Here is a 24,132-nt window from a genome sequence, read left to right as displayed (position 1 = left end):
TTCTGATTTAATTTTCTACCATTCTATGCCTCTGAAATTCTATACTTGTCCTTTTCTATTTTCCCTTATTATTTTTTTAATTAATTAATTCTTTGTCCCTCTCCCATCCTTTCCCTCTCTTTCCTCCTGTCTGTGTGTCTCTTTCTGTGTTTGTGTGTGGACACTTATATGCTGTGGCATGCATATGGAAGTGGTAGATGTCAGAAGATAAGCTGTATGAGTTGGCTCTTCATCCATCGTGTGCTTTCCAGGGATGAAACATAGATTGGTAGCTTCAAGCACAGCAGATATCTTTGTCTGTGATCTGTGGAACTTGCCTTTGCTTGGCTTTCTTTATATCCTGGATAGCCACATTGTTCTCTCTCTCATCAGTCTTTCCATGATGCTACTTTTTCAGTGAGATCTTCCCTGCAAAGTACTGTAATAAAATTTAAAAAATGGATAATGTCTTTATAGTGTCTCAGATTATTCAGTACCAGGAAAGAAAAAAAGCATTGTTAGAACTGAATTGAAAAGTATGAAAAACATACATTGAAAATTCCAATTTCTCATGTTGCTCTTGTACTATGAGAATATAAGCAAGACATCAAATTTCTATTTTTCTTTAATTTTTTTCCTCTTCTGTTTTTGACAGTTTTTGACTGTTTGAGATGTTTCCTTGTTTTTTTAAAAAAATCCACCAGCTATCACCTCTGTAAAACTACCAAAACCACAGAGTAAGAAGCAGTAGTTTCTTTTCTTTTATAGGCTTTCATGCATTTTCAATACCTTGTATTATTAGTTCAGTAAATGACATTTCTGTCAGTGCACACATCAAAAGTTACAACTGGAGGTGGTATAGAAATGTCTGCCTGCTGGGGGGAATTGGAGTATTCTTTTATTTAATTATTTTCAACAATTTGCCTGTCAAAGCAAAAGTGGAAGTTCAAGTCATTCTGAATTTTCTTGCTTTAGTATGTAATTTAACTAAAAGGAGAATACAGATTTAAAATGACTGAAATTGCTTTTTAATTTTCTGGGAAAGATCTAAAGTTAAGTGAATTAAGGTATCTTTGCTTATTTTCCAAATGCTGTTGAAAAGTGTGTTAAAGGGTATTAATTTGAACACAAGGAATTTTAGCAGAAAGTTAAGTCCATCACAACAAAATTATAGGAATCACTGTTAGATTACCTTGTCACTGCTATATATTCCCACATATTCTGAATTGTCCTGTTGTTGAGACTCAGGATAGTCTTGCCATTTCTTCATATGAATTTTGAACTTTATGTTGATTACCTTATTCTTGTTATATGTAAGTGACAAGAAATTACTTAAAAGACATGATTGGCAGGTGTTAATATGCTGTCCTTTAAGACATATAACCAAGACTGACAAGATGGCTCAGCCATAAAGGCATTTGTTGCCAAGCCTGATGACCTGAGTTTGACTCCAGAACTCACATGGCAGAAAGAAACAACTCAAGAATAACAACCAAATTCTTCTCTAACCTCCACACATATGCTGTGGTGTATGTGTAAATAAAATAATCAAAACTTTAAAAATGACACATGCATCAATTAATTTTAATTGACTTGGTTCACAGTAACATTAAATAACCTTTTATATTTATCATGAATTTATCATGATCTGTGTATGTTTTTGTATTTGCCTAAGTGTATTTTTTTTTTAAGAAAAAAAAAATGCATCCCAGTTTGGCCTTCAACTTACAATCTTCTGCCTTTCCTCCCTAAGTGCTGGGATTCCACATTTGTGCTACCACATCTTGATTAAAATTATTATATTTTAAAAAAGTTTCCTCATTTTGTTTGGTGAGAGAAAAACCAGAAGTAAGGGTGAATACAGAAAAGAGGGGATAATGGGCCTGAGAGGGAATAAATGTGATTAAAGTACATAATAGACACATATGATGGTATCATAATGAAGCCTAATATTTTGTACAATGGGTTTATGCTAGTGAAAATTAAAAATAGAGTTCCCTTGACTTATTGTTCATTACCTGTTCAATACTATTTCTGATTACAACCAGAGAGGAAAATAGTTTCAAACACCGATGTGTCTTTTCTGTAGCCCAACTCTTAGTCTCATTAGACAGAAGGCAGTCTTCAGCAGCAGTTACCATACAAGTCATTTCACAAACAAAAATTGCTTGTGTTTGGCATCTGCTTAGAAGCCACAGCCACACAGTTGTTAATTCACCCTGTTTTTTTTGAGTCACTCAGAAAAGTATAACTTTTTCTTTTTTCTGTTTCTTTTTCCAGAGCCTGGGCATGCATTCCCTGTCACTTTGGGCTTTCTCACCCTTTTTCTCTGAAGTACCCCTACACCCCTTCTGCCATGTGGCTGCTTGTCTGCCATGTGGCTGCCTGCTGAACATGCTGGACTCTAACTTAAAAGGCAGGGCTTTCTCTCCTTCTCTTCTCCATCGCCAAGAGTTACAGCTTGCCTGTTCTATTTTTTTCCTTCTTTTCTTTCTCTCTTAAACTTTAATAAAATTGTTCTTGAGCTTCAAAACTAAAATTCTTTATATTCAAATGGAGAGCATATAGAAGACATAAAAACAAGCTATGTATAAATGTGATAGCCATATACTACATAGTTGTGCAGCTGGGCTTTAACTGGTGTTTCTTTTTAATGTGTAGGTGTGTGCACGCTTTCCTGGAAGGTTTTTTTTTTTGTTTGTTTGTTTGTTTGTTTTAATGATGCTGCATTTTTTAGCTCTTAGCTAGAACCTGGATGAATATAAACAGTCTCCTACCTGGTGCCACTACTCTTGTTATTTCAGTCTTATAGCAAGGACTTAAATTGTTGACAAATTTAGTTGATTCTTAACTCAGTCACATTATTTTTCTTGCTTCAGTGTGATCAATACCTTACTTTCTAACTGCTTCATTAATTATCTTTATGCCAATTATTATATTTTTATTTTTTAAGTTTAGAAGCTTTTTTATTAAGTATATTTATTTATATATTTTGTGTGGTATGTGTATGATGTGTGTGCATTTTAAAAGCGAGATCAAAGGCAGTTTATCTTAGACATACCGTAAATATTTTATCAACACTTTAATAACTATTATAGGTCATGGTCGAGATTAGATTGATGAAATATGAGCTATAAGAGGGAAATCAAATTTAGTAAAGTTTGGGTATGCAAATTTTTATATGTGGCAGCAGAACTAGTGTTTCAAGTTTGTACAGAGAAAATGATCACATTCAAACATTTCTTACATTCTTCAGAGAACATGCTACATAGCACTCTATTAAAAATCTCTCACTAGAAATATCATTAGAAATAATAATGTGGAAGGGGGAAGATTGCCGTGGGACCCACTCCTAGACAAAAAAAAAAAAAAAAAAAAAAAAAAACTACAGGCAACTGTCGACTGCTTGGAGAATGGGAACTAAGTTCTTCCAGTGTTGACCCTGATAATAGTAATTTTACAGTACAGAGGGGTCAGTCTTGAAACCACAAACAACAAAGACAGACTCAGTAGGTTATATTTATATACATTTGGGCTTACACATACGTAAGTGTTTGTGTATGTAATAAAAGAAAAAGAGGCTATCTACTTGAGGGAGGCAGGGGAGAGTTTCAAGGGATATTAACTAGGAGGGTTTGGAGGAGGGAAGGATGAAGTTATGTACTTATATTTAAATTAAAAATAAGCATCACAATGATAAAAAATTAAAATTACCATATAGTTAAAAAAAGAAATTCTGGAATTTTGAACTGAAACAAGACACTTGTTAAAATCCCCTTTCTACTGGTTTTATTTTATTTTTATTTTTATTTATTTTTTATTTTTATTTTACATATTGATCCCAGTTTCCTCTCCTTCCTCCCTCCCTCCCTCCCTTTCCTCTCACCTTCTCATCCCCCCAGCCACCCTCCCATCTCCCCCCCCCACCACACATTCTACAGGGAGGGTTTGCCTTCCAGGAGGGGTCAACAAAATCTGTCAAGTCATTTGGAGTAAGGACTAGGCCCTCCCTCCTGCCTCTAGGTTAAGGGAGTATCCCTCCATGGGGAATGGGCTCCCAAAGTCCCTTTGTGCACCAGGGATACGTCCTGGTTCCACTGTCAGAGGTTTCTTAGACTGCCCAGGCCTTCTAACCGAGGCCCATGTTCAGGGGGTTTGAGTCAGTCCAATGCTGGATTCCCACCTATCAGTCTGGGGGCCCATTAGCTCCTCCTTGTTCAGGTCAGCTGTCTCTGTGGGTTTCTGCAACCTGGCCTTGTCCTCCTTCTTTGCATCTGGATTCCAGTTCGGCTCAGTGTTTAGCTGTAGGTGTTTGCTTCTGTTTCCATCAGCTACTAGTTGAGGGCTCTTTCTACTGTTTTTATAAGACAGTTTTAATGGGGGAGTTGCTAAAATTTTAAGCCAATATTAAATTTAATTTGTTGCTTATTTGATTATTTATTTGAGATGGTCTCTCATATAGCTAAGCCTGGCCTTGAACTCTCTATATAGTTGAATTTGGCTCTTATCTCCCATTATTTCTGCCTCAGTCTTCCTAGTTGCTGGCTGTGTTTTACTAGTCCCTATTTAAAATTGTGGTTTTCATTGCCATTTCTTTTTCAAGGAAAATAATTATATTATGACTTGAGGATATCTGTTTTGTGTTAATAAAGCATGTTTCATGTGGACATAAATTTGTCATACCCTTTAACTGTGTAGTATTTTGTGACATGGATATAGCATAAATTATTTTTTGCTATTACAAATGTATAAATATTTTTCAAAAATAGCCTTCTTTGTGTATAATATTCAGACCTCTCTGGCTTTTGATAGGCAATAACAAATATGTCTCCCAAACCTACAGAAACAGCTGACCTGAACAAGGGGGAGTTCATGGACCCCAGACTGATAGCTGGGAATCCAGCATAGGACTGACTCAGACCCCCCCTGAACATGGTTGTCAGTTAGGAGGACTGGGCCTCTGGTAGTGGATAAGTATTTATCACTAGTATAGGAATGGACTTTGGGAGTCCATTCTACATAGAGGGATACTCTCTCAACCTAGACACATGGGAGAGGGCCTAGGCCCTGCTCCAAATATTGTAACAGACTTTGAAGACTCCTCATGGAAGACCTCACCCTCCCTGAGGAGCAGAAATGGGATAGGGTAGGAGGTTGGTGGGGAGCAGGGGAGGAAGGTAGGGTTTGGAACTGGGATTGACATGTAAGACAAGATTGTTTCTAATTTAAATAAAAAAATCATAAAAAATCAAATATATTCCTAAAAGGTTGCAAACTTATGCCTTACCCAAAAAGTAGCATATCTAAGCACGTTTTCTCTCCAGATTTTGTCAGTCCTTAACACTTTTAATCCACTGATTTATACTATATAGCATCTCATTTTATTTATATTTTCCTTATTAATAGTGAGGCTGATATATGTTATTGTGATCACACAGTTTGTCAGCAGTTTACTTTCTGGCATATCTGGTGGTGACTACATACTTGTCAGAATTTTGTGATCCCTTTATACTGGTCTTTTTTTATGCTAATAGCAGCAATATTATCGAGAACTTCTACATGCCTGGGATTATTTTCAGTATTTTCTGTTTGCACTCTGTGATGTGAATTGAGTTCTCTTGATAAGCAGCAGTAAGTCTGCAGTTCTAAGGAGCCTAGTTCTTCAGAGATCTTGTGTCTAGGAGTGCTTGTACAGTCACCTTACCTTCTCCTTGACCATCTATTGATTGCCTTCTCTTGAAGTAGAATCCTCTTGATGTCTGATAGGTCATCTTGCCACTGTGGAAACAGATTGAGTCACAAAGCAATTAATTCTATCTTTTAGTTATTAACAATAATGACAAGTTTGTGTATAACACTTATTTTGTGAATTATTAATTTACTTCTCACAGCACCATGAGGTAGCATTTTATCCCACCCCTCCAGGAAAGTAGATTGAAGCTTGTTCAAGGTCACATATTTTGAGAATATTTTTCTTGCTAGAACTTTTTATTAAGTTTTGCTTTAGTTTTTATTTCTCATGTGCCTGCCCCATTTCATGTGGACTCTGTGTAAAGTAAAAAAATTCATTCTGTATCAACCTCATGCTGGGTTTCAATTGGAGACAGAAATTGCTGATAGTAGTTCACCTGTGAGTCCTAAGTGTATGTCTCTCTGTAGGATTGGGGAGGTAAGTGTCTAATGAAAATCTGGATTCTTTTCAGATAGTCTATACCATTCAGGGCAATGTTAAGAAGTTGAAACTATTAAATATTTAGAAACAGGAGGGCGGTAACAGCTTAGGTATTATTTATTTTCTATCTATATCTATATCTATATCTATATCTATATATCTATCTAATCTATTTTGAATTTAGTTACACCCAACTATCTCATGCTTGTGGAAACTGAGACTCTGAGATTAAGTGATGATGTCAAGACCATGACTACTTTATAATGATGACCTGTAAAGAGTTAACTGTTTAGCTAGCTATAGCCAGATAGAGGCTTTGTAATACAGCCACCACTTAATGAATGCATGCTGTATCCTAGGGACTTAGAGCATCTCCTCAGATTGCTTTGTCAATATCAGTGCATGTGTCACCCTCAGTTGGAAGGTGAAGGTACCTGAGCTGTACTTCTCTGATGTTTTCATCTTAGCACAGGGTCTGGCAATACTTCCTTAGAGACTGTTTAATAAAATGCATTCTTTCTCTTCTTTTTCTAGGAAGTTCTCCCTTACACAGGGAGACAGGGTTAATCCTCCCATCATCTTGCTCTAATCATTCTGTAAACATATTATAGTGATTTTTGAAACACCATATTATAAATACAGTCTTTATTTATTCATCTCTCTTACTCTAGAGTATGAGTTCTTAGCGGGCAGATGGTATGGTATTCCTCTTTGAATTCCTGTTGCCTCGCCATGGAAAGTGGTCAGTAAATGTTTGCTTAATGAATACAAATAATTTAGAAAGTTAGAAAACAGCAACATGTATTTGGCTTTGTTGGTCCTTTAACAGTAAGATGCAGCAGTGATGAGTAAATCTTCACAAAGGAGCAAATATAGTAGGTTTCAGACTGCTGTTCTTGCATATGCCTGCTTGCAAAATTGACCTTTGCCTGGTAGAGAATCCAGATTTTTGGGGGGGATTCTCATTATTTATAATTGCTAAGAATGGTTCACCTAACTGAAAACATTTGAGCTAACATCTTCTTTCCTTCCCTGGTTATGGAATGTTGGTATGTTCAGGGCAAAGGTACTCACATGACCAACCCTGATATAACCATAGATACCAAGGCTGGAAAGATAAGCCATCTTTCCAGCTTGCTGCTCTTGTCTTTTGCTGTTGGTTGTGAATACTGAGAGAGGAAGGGGGAATAGAGTCCCACTCTTAACCAAGAAGCTATCTGCAATTGATACCTGCTGACAAAGGGAAAAATCAGTTTGCTCCTATGGAGTGTTATGGTATACTAACCATACTTACTCTAGGGCATGCCTCATGCCCAGCAATAGTTGGTGAGCACAAAGTGAACTTAATTATATTGTATTTTTGTGAACTTTTTGTTTCATTGCTTTGTTTGGTCATTTTTTTTGTTTTATTGGTATTTTGCCTGTTTGTTTTGATTTTCATATTTGGGTTTTTTCTCTCTGTGTATTTCTTGCCTTTTTATTTATTTATTTTTTGAAAGGTGATTGAGAGAGAAAGAGCATAAAATTCAATGGATAGTGAGGTAGAGAAAATTTAGGAGCAGTTGGGGTAGTGGAAAATATCATATGATTTTTTTTTTTTTAAATTAAAAAGTGCTTGATGCTCTTGGAGAGGACTGGAGTTCTGTTCTCAGCACCCATGTGAGGCATCTCACCACCATCTGTAATACCATCTCTATGGTATTACACCCTCTTCTGTCTTCTTTTGGTACTTGCATACATGTGGGTGCACGCATGCGCATGCGCACATACACGCACACACAATCTTAAAAATACTGTAGACATGGACTACCTTACCTTACTAGTAGACAACATATCATACATGTCAGTGATTCAGTGTTTGTTTGGATAAGTATGTTCTGTGACTGTGTTGTGAGTAGACCCTAGAGGCTTATGTATGCTTTTTTTCATGACCTCATCTCTTGAACCTATTACTGTGGTGGTTTTATTCTCTATCTTTCAGTGTAGTCTTGCATGTAACTGTATTCAGAATCCTGTGAGCCCTTGCAGAAAGTCTCTGAACTGTGGAGATAATCTTGAATCCCCTGACACAAATAATTCCTCTTTGCTTTTAGTTGGGGTAGAGATGCTATGTATGAAAAATATCAAGAACTCATGTTTTATTCAGATAGTTAAAAGCAGTTCATTGGTAGTGTGTCCCAGTATCTACTTTCACCAAAAAGTTTCTTGGAGGAGGTGGCATATAAATTGAGGTTTGAGTGACAGGAGGAAGCCATGTATTAAATGATGAGAGAACATTTCAGGAGAGGCAGTGCAGAGGCACAAAGGCAAAACCTCATGGCCTGTTTAAAGATGAGATAGGAGAGTAGGTGACTTAAGAGTATGAACAAGCTAGGGAATGGGTAAATGTGGACAGCAACCAGGGGACATTCTGTAAGCCACAGCAAGGAGGATGATTTCATTTGTTTTTAATTTGTTGGAATTTCAAAACTGTGAAGGGGTATTAAGCTAGGGAAAGCACAGATTAAATCTGTTGTTTTAAATACCACTGTAGCTGTAGATTTGTAGGAGAATTTAGCCGAGTTACAGATGGAATATATAATTTATGAAAGTGTGAGGAAATTGGGAAAATACCAGTATGGGAAGAAAATTTATGAGTTTTGTTTTTAAATTAGGCATTTTTCAAGTATCAAGAAGGCATTTGGCATAGATTATAGCTAAAAAATATTGGACTTTTTATTTTGTCCATTAGACATTATTCAGTGCTTACCAATTGTCAAATGTTTTCATAGATTGAAGAATTCAGTGAGGACTGGCTGACAGTCCCTTAGACAAGGAACTTGGTCTTCAGAGGAAGGCAGGCAGATTTACAGGCTGTTACCCAGAATGTTGTTTTACATGATTCACACAATGCTTAGTCAAGCCATCAAAATGGTACTTTTCTCCTCAGATCTCATTTTTCAGCTCAAATTTCAGTGTCTTATTCAAAATTTTCATACTTGAGTACTGCATTTATATTATTTCCAATTTCACTTTCCCTTCTGTACCTTCTCCCATGTTCCTTTTATACTCTCAAGTTCATGACTTTTTCCTAAGCTATTGTAACACACACACACACACACACACACACACACACACACACCCCAAGTACGGTTTGGCGAGTCCATTTAGTTTTGTTTATATGTGTTTTTGTGGCTTGTCTCTAGAGAAAATTGACTTAGCTTTTCTGAGAAGCCATTAATTGCCTATTTCTTTTCATGTAGGGATAGGGCCTTGTGAGATTTTTCCCATTTATCATTGTGCAGTTCTTATTTAAGAAGCCATATTGTTGAGATTTCATGAGTATAACTTCCTTGTCATATATAGAAAACTGCCTGTGGATGCTGTGGTCCTCTGGCTATACATTTATTCCTGCCCTCTCTTACATGATGTTCCCTGAGCCTTTGATATTATGGGAGTTGTGATGTAGATGTGCCAATTGGGATTGGACTCCCCATAGTCAGTTTTCTGTAATGTTTCTGTTTGCTTCCTTGGTGAGAGGTAAGGACTATTCTCATTGTGGGTATAGGATAAGTATTTAGAATGCAGTTAGGAATTACAAGGGGCTTAGGAAAGTGGCAACAGTGAATTATCCTCTAGGGTCTGTGACTTTAACAGGCAGGGATAGCTAGTTAGATTTTTGACACCAGGCATGAGTTCCTTCCTATTGAGTGTGCCTTAATTTCAATTAGGAAGCTATTGGTTGCTCCAAAGATATGTCACTATTGCATCCGTGGGGATATCTTGTTATGCCAGTCATTGCTGTGTTCATCAGCTTTACAGCTGGGCAGGACTGTTGATCACCTTTGTCCTTTGGCAGCTTGCATAGCAACTTTGTGAGAGCCACTTCTCAGGGATAAGACTTCCTTGTCAGTTCTAGCTCAATTTCTCTAACTCCTATGGCTGAAATGTGTGGGGTATTCAGCAATAAGTTCTTAAAGTTCTGGGAGGCGACTAAGTGCAACAGCAATAGCCTATATTGTGGGAGACTCTTCAACTTCCCTCACCAATAGCTTGAAGAGAGATTTCCTTGCCTGGCATTGGGGCTTCTGTTGGATTGTCTGTGGCTCTTGTGGGGAGATGATGTATCTTCATTTAAATTATGTATGCAAATGTACACATATACATAACTAAACATAAAATATTATGCTTCTCTGTGGCTATCCTTAGTGCTATTTGTTCTTCCTCCTTTCTTTTTCTTTTGTATTGCTAACCTTCACCCCCTCTTAGTTAAAACCTTCCCATTTTCAAATCTTAAATTTTGTTCACAAAGTCATTGTTCTCTGCTGCTTTCACAGTTGTAGTGTTTACTGAACTATTTGAATATTAAAAAATACTTGACTATTTTTGCCTTCCAGCATTGTATTTGCACACTCAGCAATCTCTGCATACGTAAGTAGAGCCCCTTTTCTCAAGACTTTACACTCTTCTCCCTTCTGTCTCATGGAAACATTAACAATTACTTTTATTATTTCTTTGAGAATTTCACATGAAATATTTCTTTAATTTTTTTTCATTTTACATAGTAACCCTTCTCCCTCACTTCTCTTCTCTGCACCCCCATCTTCCTCCCTTGTAACCCTCCCCATCCACTCCTCAGTGAGAGTAAGGCCTTCTTGGGGGGCATCAACAAAGTCTGGCATACCAGTTGAGGCAGAGCCTAGCTGGAATGGGCTCTAAAAAGCCAATTCATATATTATTAATTGTCCTTCAGGCAGGGTATATTGGCTACCCTAGTTCTCTTGAGTGTCATTGGTACGTTTTCATTGATTAATAATACATTTTTTGTTAGTGACCTGCTTAACAACTATAGAGATTATTAATTAGAAACTTGTAACTAGATTCAGAATGAAAATGGTGATAATTTACTTGGGAAAGAATCATTCAGACTAGTTTTCCTCTGCTTTTTTTTTTTTTTTTTTTTTTTTTTTTTTGATGGTGAGGAATGTTATACTAGTTTGGAAATTGAGGAAATCTTTTCTTGTTAACCTTAATTTTTTTTCCAAGTGTGTCAGCTTTCATGTAGATCAAGCATATTTTGGCTCTATTATGCATAGCTTTAGGTCTTACATTGTATAAGGTCATACACATTCAGCTTTACTTTTAGGCTGTCCTAATGATATTTTTATGTTAAAATAATCAAAATAAATAACTTTGCTTCTGGATTAGAAAGGTGGCTTGTTTGGTGAAGGTATTTGCTGCATAGCCCTGGTCACCAAGCTCAATCCCTGGATCCCATGGTTGAAGGAAGGAACCTACTCCCAAAAGTTGTCCTCTGCACTGTTCCCAATGTGCATGGCATCATATACCCCATCACAGATAATGATAAATGAAAAATAATTTTGATATTATTCTAGATTGACAGGCATCATAATTAAATTTTCATATTTGTGTATGCATACATGATTTATAAGCTCTTTCTTACCTTATAAATATGTAGTTAGATTTTATAATTTTTTAATAGTTAATATTTTTTCAGCAATTTATTTACTCAAGTAAAATTAAAACTCCCTGAAAACTCATAGTTGCCACATTTTTCTGTTTCGTTCTTATGTCATTTTTTTTATAAGTTAAGTTATAAGTTTATGTTATTTAGTTAATATAAGACCTATAATCCAAGAGCTTGGGAGGCAAGGTGGTTATTAGTTCAGACGTTAGTCTTGGCTATTTAATGAGAAACCTCACCTTAAGATAAAGCAAAGAAAAAGGTGACATTTTATCCTAATATAATTTATTTTCAATTATTAAGATTTGTATGTATGTGTATTGCTGATATATATATATATATATATATATATATATATATATATATGCTACACACACACACACACACACACACATATATATATATATATATACATATTTGCTACATATATATTCCTTTTATAGTATCTGGTTCTGAAATTTTTCTTTCATGAGTAGGATGAAAGCGTTGCTGACAGGAATGCTTTCTTGTTTTCCTTCTTTCCCCAAAGCAGACTGTGCCTAGTGTTCGGAGAGGACACTTAATTAATTCAATTGAATTATCATACATATTTATTTTGTTTGATCTAAAAATTTTAATTTTATCTCTTATTTCTTCTCTAGATGCTGCACAATTGGCTACTGCACTTGCATGTTTAAATGTGTGAATAATAAGAGTTAAATGAAACTTTGAATGCTTTTCTAATAACTTTGATAGGGGAGGTTAGTCAGTAGACTATGAGACTCTCAATTTCAGGGTCATGAGTTCATGCTCCACGTTGGGTGCTATTTGTGGATGGAGTTTCTGTTCTGCCTGGTCCCACAGCTGTTTATCCTCCAATAAACACACAGAGACTTATATTAATTATAAACTTATCGATGGCTTAGGCTTCTTACTGGCTAGCTCTCTCTTAATTATAAACCCATAACTATTAATCTATGTATTTCCACATGGCCTTATCTTACCAGAGAATGCCTGGATGTCCTACTTTCACAGTAGCTACATGGTATCTGTCTGGCAGCTCTTCTCTGTGTCCTCTCCCCAGAATTCTCCTCCTTGTTTGTGTAGTCCCGCTTACTGTCTGGCTACTGGTCAATCAGTGTTTTATTCATCAACCAATAAGAGAAACATAAATACAGAAGGACATTCCCTGTTCAGGTACATGTTTTTCTCTGGTTGTGTTGACATTTTCTTTCAACTTTTTCTCATGAAGAAGTTTAAGCATTTATATAGTCTTACCATTTATTACATTACTATCCATTATCTATGGTGAAATAAACCTAAAAGGGGGAACTTTTCACATAGTACGTAGAGAGTGACTCCTAACCTGTGTTTCAAGAAAAAGTCAAAACTTTCTAGGTATAAAGATAGGATAGGAATCCCATTTTTTATTTAATTTATTTTATTTTATTTTATATAACAAAGTCTAATTAAATGAAAACAAACATTTATATACAATATTTGGGAATTTGGGCGTTGTTCTTTCCAAACTACTTTCTGCTGGTAAGGAGCGCTGTCATGGGGGATTCGAAGAAGATGCAGAAATCCTGGCTGTAGTCTGTAGGGCTGTTTTGTCCAGCTGTTTTGAATGTAGGATCACCTGGTACTCTGTTTCAGGTGGTCTGGCTTGATCAAACCACATTAGTCTGGAAGGAATCCACAGCTTTTCATTTTCTGTGGAAACAAAAATAGAAATCCTTTTCCCCAGTAACTTGTCCTTGAACTTAAATTTTGGAGTCAAAGCATTTTTTTAAAATTTATTATTTTACATGTTGATCCCAGTTCCCCCTCCCTCCCTCCCTCCCTCCCTCCCTTCCTCCCTCTCTCTCTCTTCCTCCCTCCTTCCCTCCCTTTTATCCTCTCTGCCCTCTCACATGCACTCTAACCACCCTCCCCCTCCCATCCCCCCACCCCAATTCCATATGTAGGGGAATGCCATCCAGTTGGGGTCATGTAGATCTGACAGGTCATGTGAAGTAGGGACTAGGGCTTCTCTCCTGTCTTTAGATTAAGGCAGTCTCTTAGACTGCTCAGTCCTTCTGGCTGAGACCCATATTCAGGGGGGCCTGAGTCAGTCCCATGCTGGCTTCCCAGCTATCAGTCTAGTGGCCGTTAGCTCCTCCTTGTTCAGGTAAGCTGTCTGTATGTGTTTCTGCCACCTGGTCTTGTCCTCTCCATCTGCATCTGGGTTCTAGTTCGACTCAGTGTTTATGTATGGGTGTTTGCTCCTGTTTTCAACAGGCATTAGTTGAGGGCTCCATGGATAAGTTAGTTGTTGATATCACTCTCCGGGAAGGGCATTTATGATAGCCTTTCCACGGAAGCTGAGATTGTTAGTTGGGAGCAGTCTTGTAGTTCTCTAGACCTTTCTTTGTGAGGAACCCCATTTTTTAGTATTTGCATTTTCTCTGTCATGTTCTTCAATTTACTGGTATCAGGGCTATGTATTTTGCTGTCCTTTGGTCTAGCATCTTTTTCATTTTTCTTTTTTTTTCCTCTCTCTTTGTCATTTATGTATCAAATTTGCTTTACCTCATACAGTAAGAAGTTTATTTCCCTTTGTTTTATCTCTTTCTTTCAAGCAGGTCAGTTGATAAGTATTTAAAATTTCATGGTTTTAGATTTTTGCAGCAAAGAAGATAGGTCTGGTTCACATTTTGGGGTTACTAAAGTATTAATTTCATTGTTCTTGAACAATAAGAGGAATTACTTTTTTTTTTGGATCCTGTCATCTTGATCTATGGCTCAAATATTAGTGTTTCATGGGCATGTTTCTTTAAATGGCTTGCTTTTTAAGTTTTGGCTCTGGCTCTTAGCATTTAATAGAAATTGGCACTTGGCATACCTACTGGTATTGTCTAAATGCCAAGTACAGCCTCTTCTATAAAATGTATTATAGATAAGTGTAAGAAAAAGAAACCAGGCAGTGGTGGCTCATGCCTTTAATCCCAGCACTCAGGAGGCAGAGGCAGGCAGATCTCTGTGAGTTCAATATGCCAGCCTGTGCTACACATAGAAACCCTATCCAAAAAAAAAAAAAAAAAAAAAAAAAAAGAGTATGTAACTCTGGATTTCTGGATTTTAGCTTAGGTTGAACTCTTCCTGTGTGTCAGCCATTTGTAGAATAACCTTGAGCAAATTACTTAACCCTTTCATGCAACAATTTTGTCATTTACAAAGTAGACAGACTCTTTAAGTGATACATATTATTAAATGAGGCAATGTCTATGAAACAGTGTTTATAAAATATGTAATGGTGCCTAGAGTAAGTTTGCTTTTTACTACTTATTCAGTAGAAGCACATTAATATTTGCCTGTTGGTACTTCTGACGGGAGGTGGGTGTTGTTAATTGCTATTGGAGGGCCACGATCTCTTTGGGTGGTACTATACCTATAGAGGTCAGCCTGGGCTGTCTAAGAGACGTCATTGAATGTAAGCCTGGGAGTGAGCCTGTAAGTAGTGTTTCTGCATGGTCTCTGCTTCAGTTCCTACTTCCAGGGATCTACATTGAATTTCTGCCTGGCTGTTATCTGGAAGTAAAAGATGAAATAAGTCCTTTTCTCCCCATCTTGTCATTGTATTTGGTCATTGTATTTATCACAGCAACAGAGCAGCTTTGATTAAATTCTTTTCTTCCCTTTTAAATACGTAATGTCTAATTTACTGCCACTTATTCTGTATTTGTTTCTCAGGAATCAGGTTTTATTTTAAAATTATGTTTTTCTTATCTTTTTGTGTTTTTTTTTACTGCCAGTCTAGGTTTTTAAGGTTTTGATTTCCTCTTTATGATGGAAAGTAATGGGAGATTGCCAGGAAGAAAATACATTGCTGTTATCAGTGATAATTTTATGGCTGATTAGTATGGGTTTATAATAATATATTCTTAATATATATGGCAATAGAGACTATTCAAAAATTCCTGTCTTTTCATTATTCATGTATAAGGAGTAAGGTTTCTGCCCACCGCTGGTCTTGTCCCGCCGCCGCTCTAGCCCCAATTAACACACTGAGACTCTGTATTTGATATAATGCTGTTGGCCAGGTACTAGTTTCTTATCGGCTAGCTCTGTCTTAAGTATTAGCCCATTTCTGTTGATCTATGTATTTCCATGTGGTGTCATCTTACCAGGGAATGGGGCAGGCATCTCGTCTCCCCAGTCTCTCCATCTTGACTCCTCCTTACTACTTCCTCTTTTCTCCTTGTTTCCTAGTCCCTCCTATCTTCCTTTCCTATTGGCCAACAGTGCTTTATTCATTAACCAGTATGAGAAACATATATACAGAATGACATCTCCCATCATCCATGCTTTTATTATACTGGAATACACCAAAAGCATAGCATTAAAAAGCGAAAACTATATTCTGTAAATATTTACTTAGAGCATACTGTGTGGAAAGACAAATGCCAATACATAGTTACTGTTAAATGAGTATTTTCACCCATTTTAAAAAATCTTAGCCATCAGATCATGCCAATTGCAAACTTGTTTTTCATTACAAAACTATCATATTTTAGATGGTTTTCATTTTGCTACATATAGATAAAATGCTCCTCTTATGATGCTTCAACCTGAAGTGTTTAAGATTGTGTGGCATTGCAAGGATTTTGGGGGGTGGGTATTTATCTAGACTTTATTGTTTATCCATTCCAAGTCTAGAAATTCAGAATCTGAAATACTTTCAAATAGGAACCTCTGACTGTCATAATCTTGAAGCATTTGGATTTCAGATGTTTGGATTAGCAGACCTGTCCTGTGTAGATTCTTTTATGCTGCTTGGTATAATTACTTTGAACATTTATGCTATAGTTTCACTAATAAGACTTATGTTAATAGATTGCCATTGTTTTTCAGTTTCTTGTTATTGTAAGCATTGTGACAATAAAAATTCTGTTACATGGATTTTTCTGGTGTGTGTGTATGTGTATTTATCAACGGTAAGATTCTGGAAGTGGAGTTCCTGGACCAAATATAATATATGGATTTAGAACCTTGATAAATACATGCTTTTTATTTAATTTTTATTAATTAAATTTATATTTGACAGTTTCATACCAGTATATAATTCATTGTGGTTACTTTCCTCCACTTTTTCTCCATATTTTTTCTTTTTCAAGACAGGGTTTCTCTGTAACCTTTTGTGACCTGGAGCTTACTCTGTAGACCAGACTGGCCTCTAACTCAGGGCTGGGATTGAAGACGTGTACCACTACTGCCCTGCTTTTCTAGATTTTCTTTATATTTCTAGTGGCACATCTCCTTACAAATTCATTTCCAACATCCATGTGTTTTGCTTTGTGATCTAATAGGTTTAACCTGGGCTGTCTTGTGTCCCCATGGGCTTGGTATTCCCTGGATCCTGGTGGGTTCACTAGTGAATATACAACTAAAGGCAATGACTTCTTTATGCCAGAATATATTTATAGCCAGTAGTTCACCCCTTGAGCTCCTCCTCTATCCATATCTGGCTGTGGCCAGTCTCATTTGTGTGTGAGCCCAGTGCAGGCAATTGCACCTGCTATGAGTTCATGGTTGTGATGGCTGTACCATACCCAGAAGGTAGGATTCCCATTTTTTCTACTTGTCTTCCTGCTTCACATTCTTTTCTGTCTCTGTTTTGTAATTTTCTGAGCCTTAGAGGAAATGGTGTAGATATCTTGTTTAGTGCTGAATATTTACTATGCTCATCGTTTGGAGCAGCCATGAATATATGCATTCACCCATAAAGGGATGCTATTGCTTGAACAATAGCCCCTTCTCTCCTTTCCTCCATTCCTCATTTTTCCCCCTTCCTCTCCTTTTCCTCCCAGTCTTTCCCCTCGTCTCCTTTCCTTTTTTTTCTCTCTATTGCTCTTCTCCTTTCCCCTCCCCTTTCTTCTGGTTTTCCCAGTGCTGGAGATTGACCATAGGGCTTTGCATTTGTTAGGTAAACCCTCTATTGTTAAGCTACATCCCATTTCCATTTATCTTTTTTTCTATTCCTCTATACTTTTATTTGCCAATTTAACTGGTCAATATGTTTTGCATTATTTTGCATTTAAAATAACAGTGGAGTTTTTTTAATCTTCACTGGTTGCCTATATTTTATGTAGTAAAACCTGTACTATGTTCTTATCTTGTCTCAATTTCTAGAGGTTTATACTTTATTAATAGAATTGGTAGTATGTTGGAGAAAATAACCCCTTGTTATATGTTGGAAACTTTTTTATGATAATATTTTTTTTATTTAAATTTGAAACAAGCTTGCTTTCCATGGCAATCCCAGTTCCCTCATCCTCCCCTCCTCCCATGTCTATCCCAACCCATCCCCTATCTGCTCCCCAGGGAGGGTAAGGCCTTCCATGGTGGGGTCTTCAAAGTCTGTCATATCATTTTGGAGCGGGGCCTAGGCCCTCCCCCATGTGTCTAGGCTGAGAGAATATCCCTCCATGTGGAATGTGCTCCCAAAGTCCATTCATATACTAGGGATAAATACTGATCCAGAACCAAAGGCCCCATAGACTGCCCAGTCCTCTTAACACCGATGTGCAGGGGGTCTGGATCAGTCCTATGCTGGTTTCCCAGCTATCAGCTTGGGGTGCATGAACTCCTTCTTGTTCAGGTCAGCTGTTTCTGTGGGTTACTCCAGCCTTGTCTTGACCCATTTGCTCATCACTCCTCTGTCTCTGCAACTGGATTCTAATAGTCTGGCTCAGTGTTTAACTGTGGGTGTCTGCTTCTGCTTCCATCAGCTACTGGATGAAGGCTCTAGGATGGTAAATAAAGTAGTCATCAATCTCATTATCAGAGAAGGGCATTTAAGGTAGCCTCTCCACCATTGCTAAGATTGTTAGTTGGGGTCATCCTTGTAGATTTCTGGGTATTTCCCTAGTGCCAGATTTCTCTTTAAACCTATAATGGCTCCCTCTATTATGGCATCTCTTTTCTTGCTCTCCTCTATTCTCCTGACTCAATCTTCCTGCTACCTGGTGTCTGCCTCTCCTCTCCTCTTTTCCCCTTCTCTTTTCTCTAACTCCCCCAACCCCTCATGCTCCCAATTTGCTCGGGATATCTTGTCCCTTTTCCCTTCTCAGGGGGCCATGTATATCTCTTTTAAGGTCCTCCTTGTTTCTTAGTTTTTCTGGCAGTGTGGATTGTAGGCTGGTGATCCTTTGCTCTATGTCTAATATCCATATATGAGTGAGTACATACTGTGCTTTTCTTTTTGTGACTGGGTTACCTCACTCAGGATGTTTTCTTCTAGTTCTATCCATTTGCCCGTGACTTTCAAGATTCCATTGTTTTTTTTTTTTTTGTTTGTTTTTATTTTTTTTTCCCTCCACTAAGTAGTACTACATTGTGTAAATGTATCACATTTTCTCCATCCATTCTTCCGTTGAGGGGCATTTAGGTTGCTTCCAGGTTCTGGCTATTACAAATAATGCTGCTATGAACATAGTTAAACAGATGTCCTTGTATGAATATGCATCTTTTGGCTTTATGCCTAAGAGACGAATTGCTGGATCTTGTCGTAGACTGGTTCCCATTTTCCCGAGAAACAACCATACTGATTTCCAAAGTGGCAGTACAAGTTTGCATTCCCACCAGCAGTGGAGGAGTGTTCCCCTTTTTTCTACATCCTCTCTAGCATAAACTGCTTTTGGTTGTTTTTATTTTAGCCTTTCTGATAGCAGTTAGATGATATCTCAGAGTTGTTTTGATTTGCATTTCCCCGATGGTTAAGGATGTTCAGCACTTTCTTAAGTGTCTTCCAGCCATTTTAGATTTCTCTATTGAAAATTCTTTATTTAGTGTTGGAAACTTTTATGCATTAATTAATTGAAGTTTTACATTTGTAGGTAGACATATTCTTTATCTTTATTGTATCTTGTTTTTTTTCATGCTTAGACATTCTTCTACCACCAATAATAAGAATCCAAATGATTTTTTTTTATTACAGTACTTTTGACTTTTATTGTAATCAAGGGTAAGATGAATGATTACCCCCCCTTTCTTAGTTTGTTAGCATGCATAATGGCATCAAATACTTTGAAACATTCACATACTCTTACTTATTAGTGATCAGAATAGAGTATAAGATGGTGTTGTCTTCCAGACTGCTTAATTAAATACCAAGTTATGAGTACTTATAATTGCTACAAATCTATTAAGTAGAGCAACTTAATCTGTTTTTCACTATAACTTTTAATAGTCTCTTTTCTCAAAACTGCCTGATTTTCTGTGAGAATGTAGGATTATATGTGGTAATTGTTTACTGGGCTAGTTCTTTAGGATACAGTAGTACTGAATCTTCAATGGTTTGTGTTAGCACTCACTGTTCCTCTGATACCAGTGAAATTTCATTTGCTTTTTCTTTAGAACAAAACCTCTCATTTCTATTTGTTGTGATGACTGTCTTCCTTCCTTCCTTCCTTCCTTCTTTTCTTTCTTTCTTTTTTTATTTTGTTTACTAACTTCAGAGTTGCTCACACTGTTGTCTTCATTTTATTACCCAGGGTGATGCTCAGGTTTTAAATAAAACACCCCAATTCTTATCTGTTACCACTCTAAAATAGTTAAGCATTTTTCTCAGTGTGTACATGTGTTTTGATTTTTCTGAATTTGTGAATGGCTACGACCAAGTCTTTCAGCCTGCTCAAATAAACCTTTATTAATTTAATCAATGTTTATTTTATATATCCCAGATGTGAATTATTTTATGTTTGCTTATTGCCTTTTGTGGTGTCTTAAGAAGTTCTGTTCTTCACATAGATCCTTGTGTGGAAGCTGTTTACCAATTTGGAACATAATTGATAAGCCTTGGTTCTTATGCTCTGACAAAGTTTTATACTATCTTGTAATATTGGGACAGTGCTTTGCTAGTTTTTCTTACTTAGTTCTATGCCAAATCCATTTTTATAGTTTAGATAAATTGTATCTGATATATTTCGTTTCTCTATCTCATGTATCCTTTTCCATCCATGATGAAATGTTGGTAGGTTCAATTTTATTCAGGCTTTTTGTAGGTAACTACAGCTGCTGTAAGTTCACTTGCACAATAGTCTCATCATGATGAGAAAACAGCTTTTCTCAGCACTCTTTCGCTTCCTGTAGCTCCTATATTCTTCCCCCTTCTCTTTATCCATGTTTCCCTAGCCAAGGTTGGGTATGATAATACAGATCTTCCATTTAGGGTTGAACACTCAATAGTCACTTATTCTCAGAACTTTCATCAAGTGTAAATTTTGCCTGTTATAAAATTCCTAGCTTCTTAAAATACTTATTTTGTTTAAATTTATACTTAACTTATGGTGCACAGTGTTGGCTGTTGTCTCTGATACAAGAGTCACAGATGGCAGGAACAAGAGTGCTGTTATGATATATACACTGTGTTTTCATTTCTTTGTATGCATCAGGTGGCCAGGTCATGCCATTCTTCTAGTAAACTGTATCCAGAGCATCTTGTGATGCTTAGGAAGCTGGTTGACTGGCTGCCTTCTTTTTTCTACAGAAACTGTGGGCACTGGGAAGCCCTCTCCAGCCCTGTGTGCCCATGTGGAGAATGGAGAAGAGAAGTGCTATTGGAATCAAACTGTACCTCATACCCTTGTCATTTGGGTTTTATTTAGTTCTGCTCGCTATATGGGTATCTTAAGCATTTTCCCCAAGTTTTCTTACAAGTAGTTAGATGGTAGATGAACTATTTGTAGTGAGGAATGAGACCCAAGACTTCTCAGTCTGCCATCTGCTGATATCACAACCAGCTTTAAACTATTGTCTTTGGATAAAGCTAATTAATATAGCTGTCTTTTGTGTCTTATCTGCAGATGAGAATTTTCATAAAAGTATTTGACAATTTTATATGGGCACTGTGTTTACTTTTGGTAGATAAATAGCCATGTCCTATGATATTTTATGATTTGGAAGTACTTACATTTTATATATTGTGTATTTTTTTTTCTCTTGTAGAGAGTGATAACGAACTCTCAAGTGGAACAGGTGATGTGTCTAAAGACTGTCCTGAGAAGATCCTCTATTCTTGGGGAGAATTGTTAGGAAGATGGTGAGAATTTATTTTTCTTATTCAAAAATTTACACTTCCACCTTGCTGCCTGTTTCAGGTACCAAACTCAGACATCAGGGGCCTTTGCTAGCTGAATAAACAGACCTATTAGGAGTAGGTTTTTTCTTGCCGGTCTGGTCCCACCGCCACGCCAGCCCCAAATAACACAGACAGAGACACTGTATTAGATATAAAGCCTTTGGCCTGGTACTAATTTCTTATCAGCTAGCTCTGTCTTAAATATTAACCCATTTCTATTAATCTAATTACTTCCATGTGGTCTTAGCAAAGAGGGGCTGGCATTCTGCTCTCTCAGTCTACCATCTTGGATCTCCTCCCTACTACTTCCTCTCTCCTAAAGGTGTGTGCCACCACCGCCTGGTTGACTTTGTGCAGTCTAATCAAACATTCTCCCAATGGAACTATATGCCCAACCCTGCTTAAAAATTTTTTTTCTTAACAAAGAAAGTTTGATACCTGATTAGAAAACTCTACCAAATATTTATAAAAGGTGAACTGTTAAGTTTTATAAGAGTTTCTCAGAATATAGAAGGTAATTGTTTTGAATTAATTTTATGACACTAACATACACTGATCACAATACCAAGTTAAAATATTTTGACAAAGCCACAGTCAAGCATGCCTTATTAACATATGCTCAGAAATCCCCAATAGTAGTTAAGAGTATGTCAAATTCAGTAATTTACAAGGAAAAGAAAAATAAAACATAACGGTGGTGTTTATTCTGGGAAATCATTTGTGGCTCAGCATATGAAAATAAATTATGAAGTCACTGTATCATCACCAGAAGAAAAATAATGTAATTACCTAAATATATGTGTTTAAAACCCTTTAAAAAGCCTGTCACTCATTACAACTCAGAGCAAACTAGGAATTCAGGGAGCTTTTATTAATTTCGTAGGTACCTATAAGCTATCTGTAGCTGTTAGCTTTAAGAACAAAATCCTACCCCCCCACCCATCCCCACTGCAAGCCTGCCCCCCCCCCACACTGTGCCCTACCCTGCCCACTGTCCCGCCCCTGCTCTGGTTGAGCACTGGGACAGAGGGTGAAGCCAACAATCCACTCTACTTCGGGGACTTCTCGGGGACTTCTCGGAACAACTCTGAACAAGGAGACCTGCCTATCCATATGGGACCACCTGTAATTTCCACCTGCTTGGTCTCTGACCCCCACCTCCATTCCTCTGCTGGAGTCCTGGGCCCCTCCCAGAGATCCGCCTATCTCTGCTGGTCCACTCTGAGTTCCCACCTGCAAGATCCTTGACCCCCAATTCAGGGCCTCTGCTAAAGAAAGAGGCCTCAGGCAGAGAGTGCCAGTTCCCACTGAGATCCAACTTCCAGTGCAGAAAAAACATCCTGAGTATCAGCCTAGCCTTTGTCCTCTTCTGCCAGCCATTGGCTAGAGCCATTGGCTAGATTCCACACTACTTCGGGGGATTTATCTGAGCGAATCTGAACACAGGAGACCTGCCTATCCACGCGGGACCACCTGTAATTCCCACCTGCTTGGCCTCTGACCCCACCTCCAGTCCTCTGCTGGAGTCCCGGGTCCCTACCAGAAGCCTGCCTATCTCTGCAGGACCACTCTGAGTTTCTGCAGGCATCTTCTACTGGATCCTCATCCCTGACCACTTCCCAGGGTCCCTGTCTATGGAGAGACCTCCTATAAAGCAGGGACCACCCAGAGCTACAGATATTGAATGGCTGACCCACATAAGCCCACTGGGGAAGTACCATAGAGAGAGAGGGAAACCCCACCAACACCTACTGGAAGAAGCTATGGAAGATGGCAATACAAGAAAACACCTAACAACAGAAAGACAAGCATGACACCACCAGAATCTAGGGAATCTACACCAACTAGAACAGAACACAACAACAAAGCAGAGGAAGCAGAAGGGAATGACTTACAAATTACCGTCATAAAAATGATAGAGGCCTTCAAAGAAGATGTGAGAAAATCCCTTAAAGTAATGGAAGAAAAAACAAACAAAACAGTGGAAGGAATGAACAAATTCCTTAAGGAAAGTAAAGAAAGTACAGAAAGCCAAGAAAAAACAATTAAGCAGGTGAAGGAAACAGTCAAGACTTGAAAACTGAAATAGAGAAAATAAAGGCAACACAAACCGAAGGAATGCTGGAAATAGAAAAACTGGGCAAAAAATCGGGAACTACAGACACAAGCATAACCAACAGAATTTAAGAGATGGAAGAGAGAATCTCAGGTGCAGACGATAAACTAGAAGAAATAGATTCATCGACCAAAGATAATCATAAATCCAACAAATCCTTAACACAAAACATCCAGGAAATGTGGGACACCATGAAAAGGCCAAACCTAAGAATAATAGACATAGAGGAAGGTGAGAAAGCCCAGCTCAAAGGTGCGGAAAACATATTCAATAAAATCATCGGGGAAAACTTTCCAAATATG

General features: G+C 37.5%; 1 protein-coding gene across 3 annotated transcripts in view; it reads left to right on the top strand.

Moving 5' to 3' along the window:
* The window catches only part of Rabgap1l (RAB GTPase activating protein 1 like), a 569,277-nt gene that overhangs the window by 134,344 nt on the left and 410,801 nt on the right, over positions 1 to 24,132 (top strand). For all 3 annotated transcript variants that reach the window (XM_051186069.1, XM_051186071.1, XM_051186070.1), the window contains exon 12: positions 21,582 to 21,675. In XM_051186069.1, the coding sequence (XP_051042026.1) occupies positions 21,582 to 21,675 (94 nt within the window). The remainder of the gene's footprint in view (positions 1 to 21,581; positions 21,676 to 24,132) is intronic.

The sequence above is a fragment of the Phodopus roborovskii genome, unplaced genomic scaffold, assembly GCF_943737965.1.
Source record: "Phodopus roborovskii unplaced genomic scaffold, PHOROB, whole genome shotgun sequence".
In the NCBI taxonomy this organism is placed as follows: Eukaryota; Metazoa; Chordata; class Mammalia; order Rodentia; family Cricetidae; genus Phodopus; species Phodopus roborovskii.
This window is presented reverse-complemented; position numbering and strand designations above follow the sequence as displayed.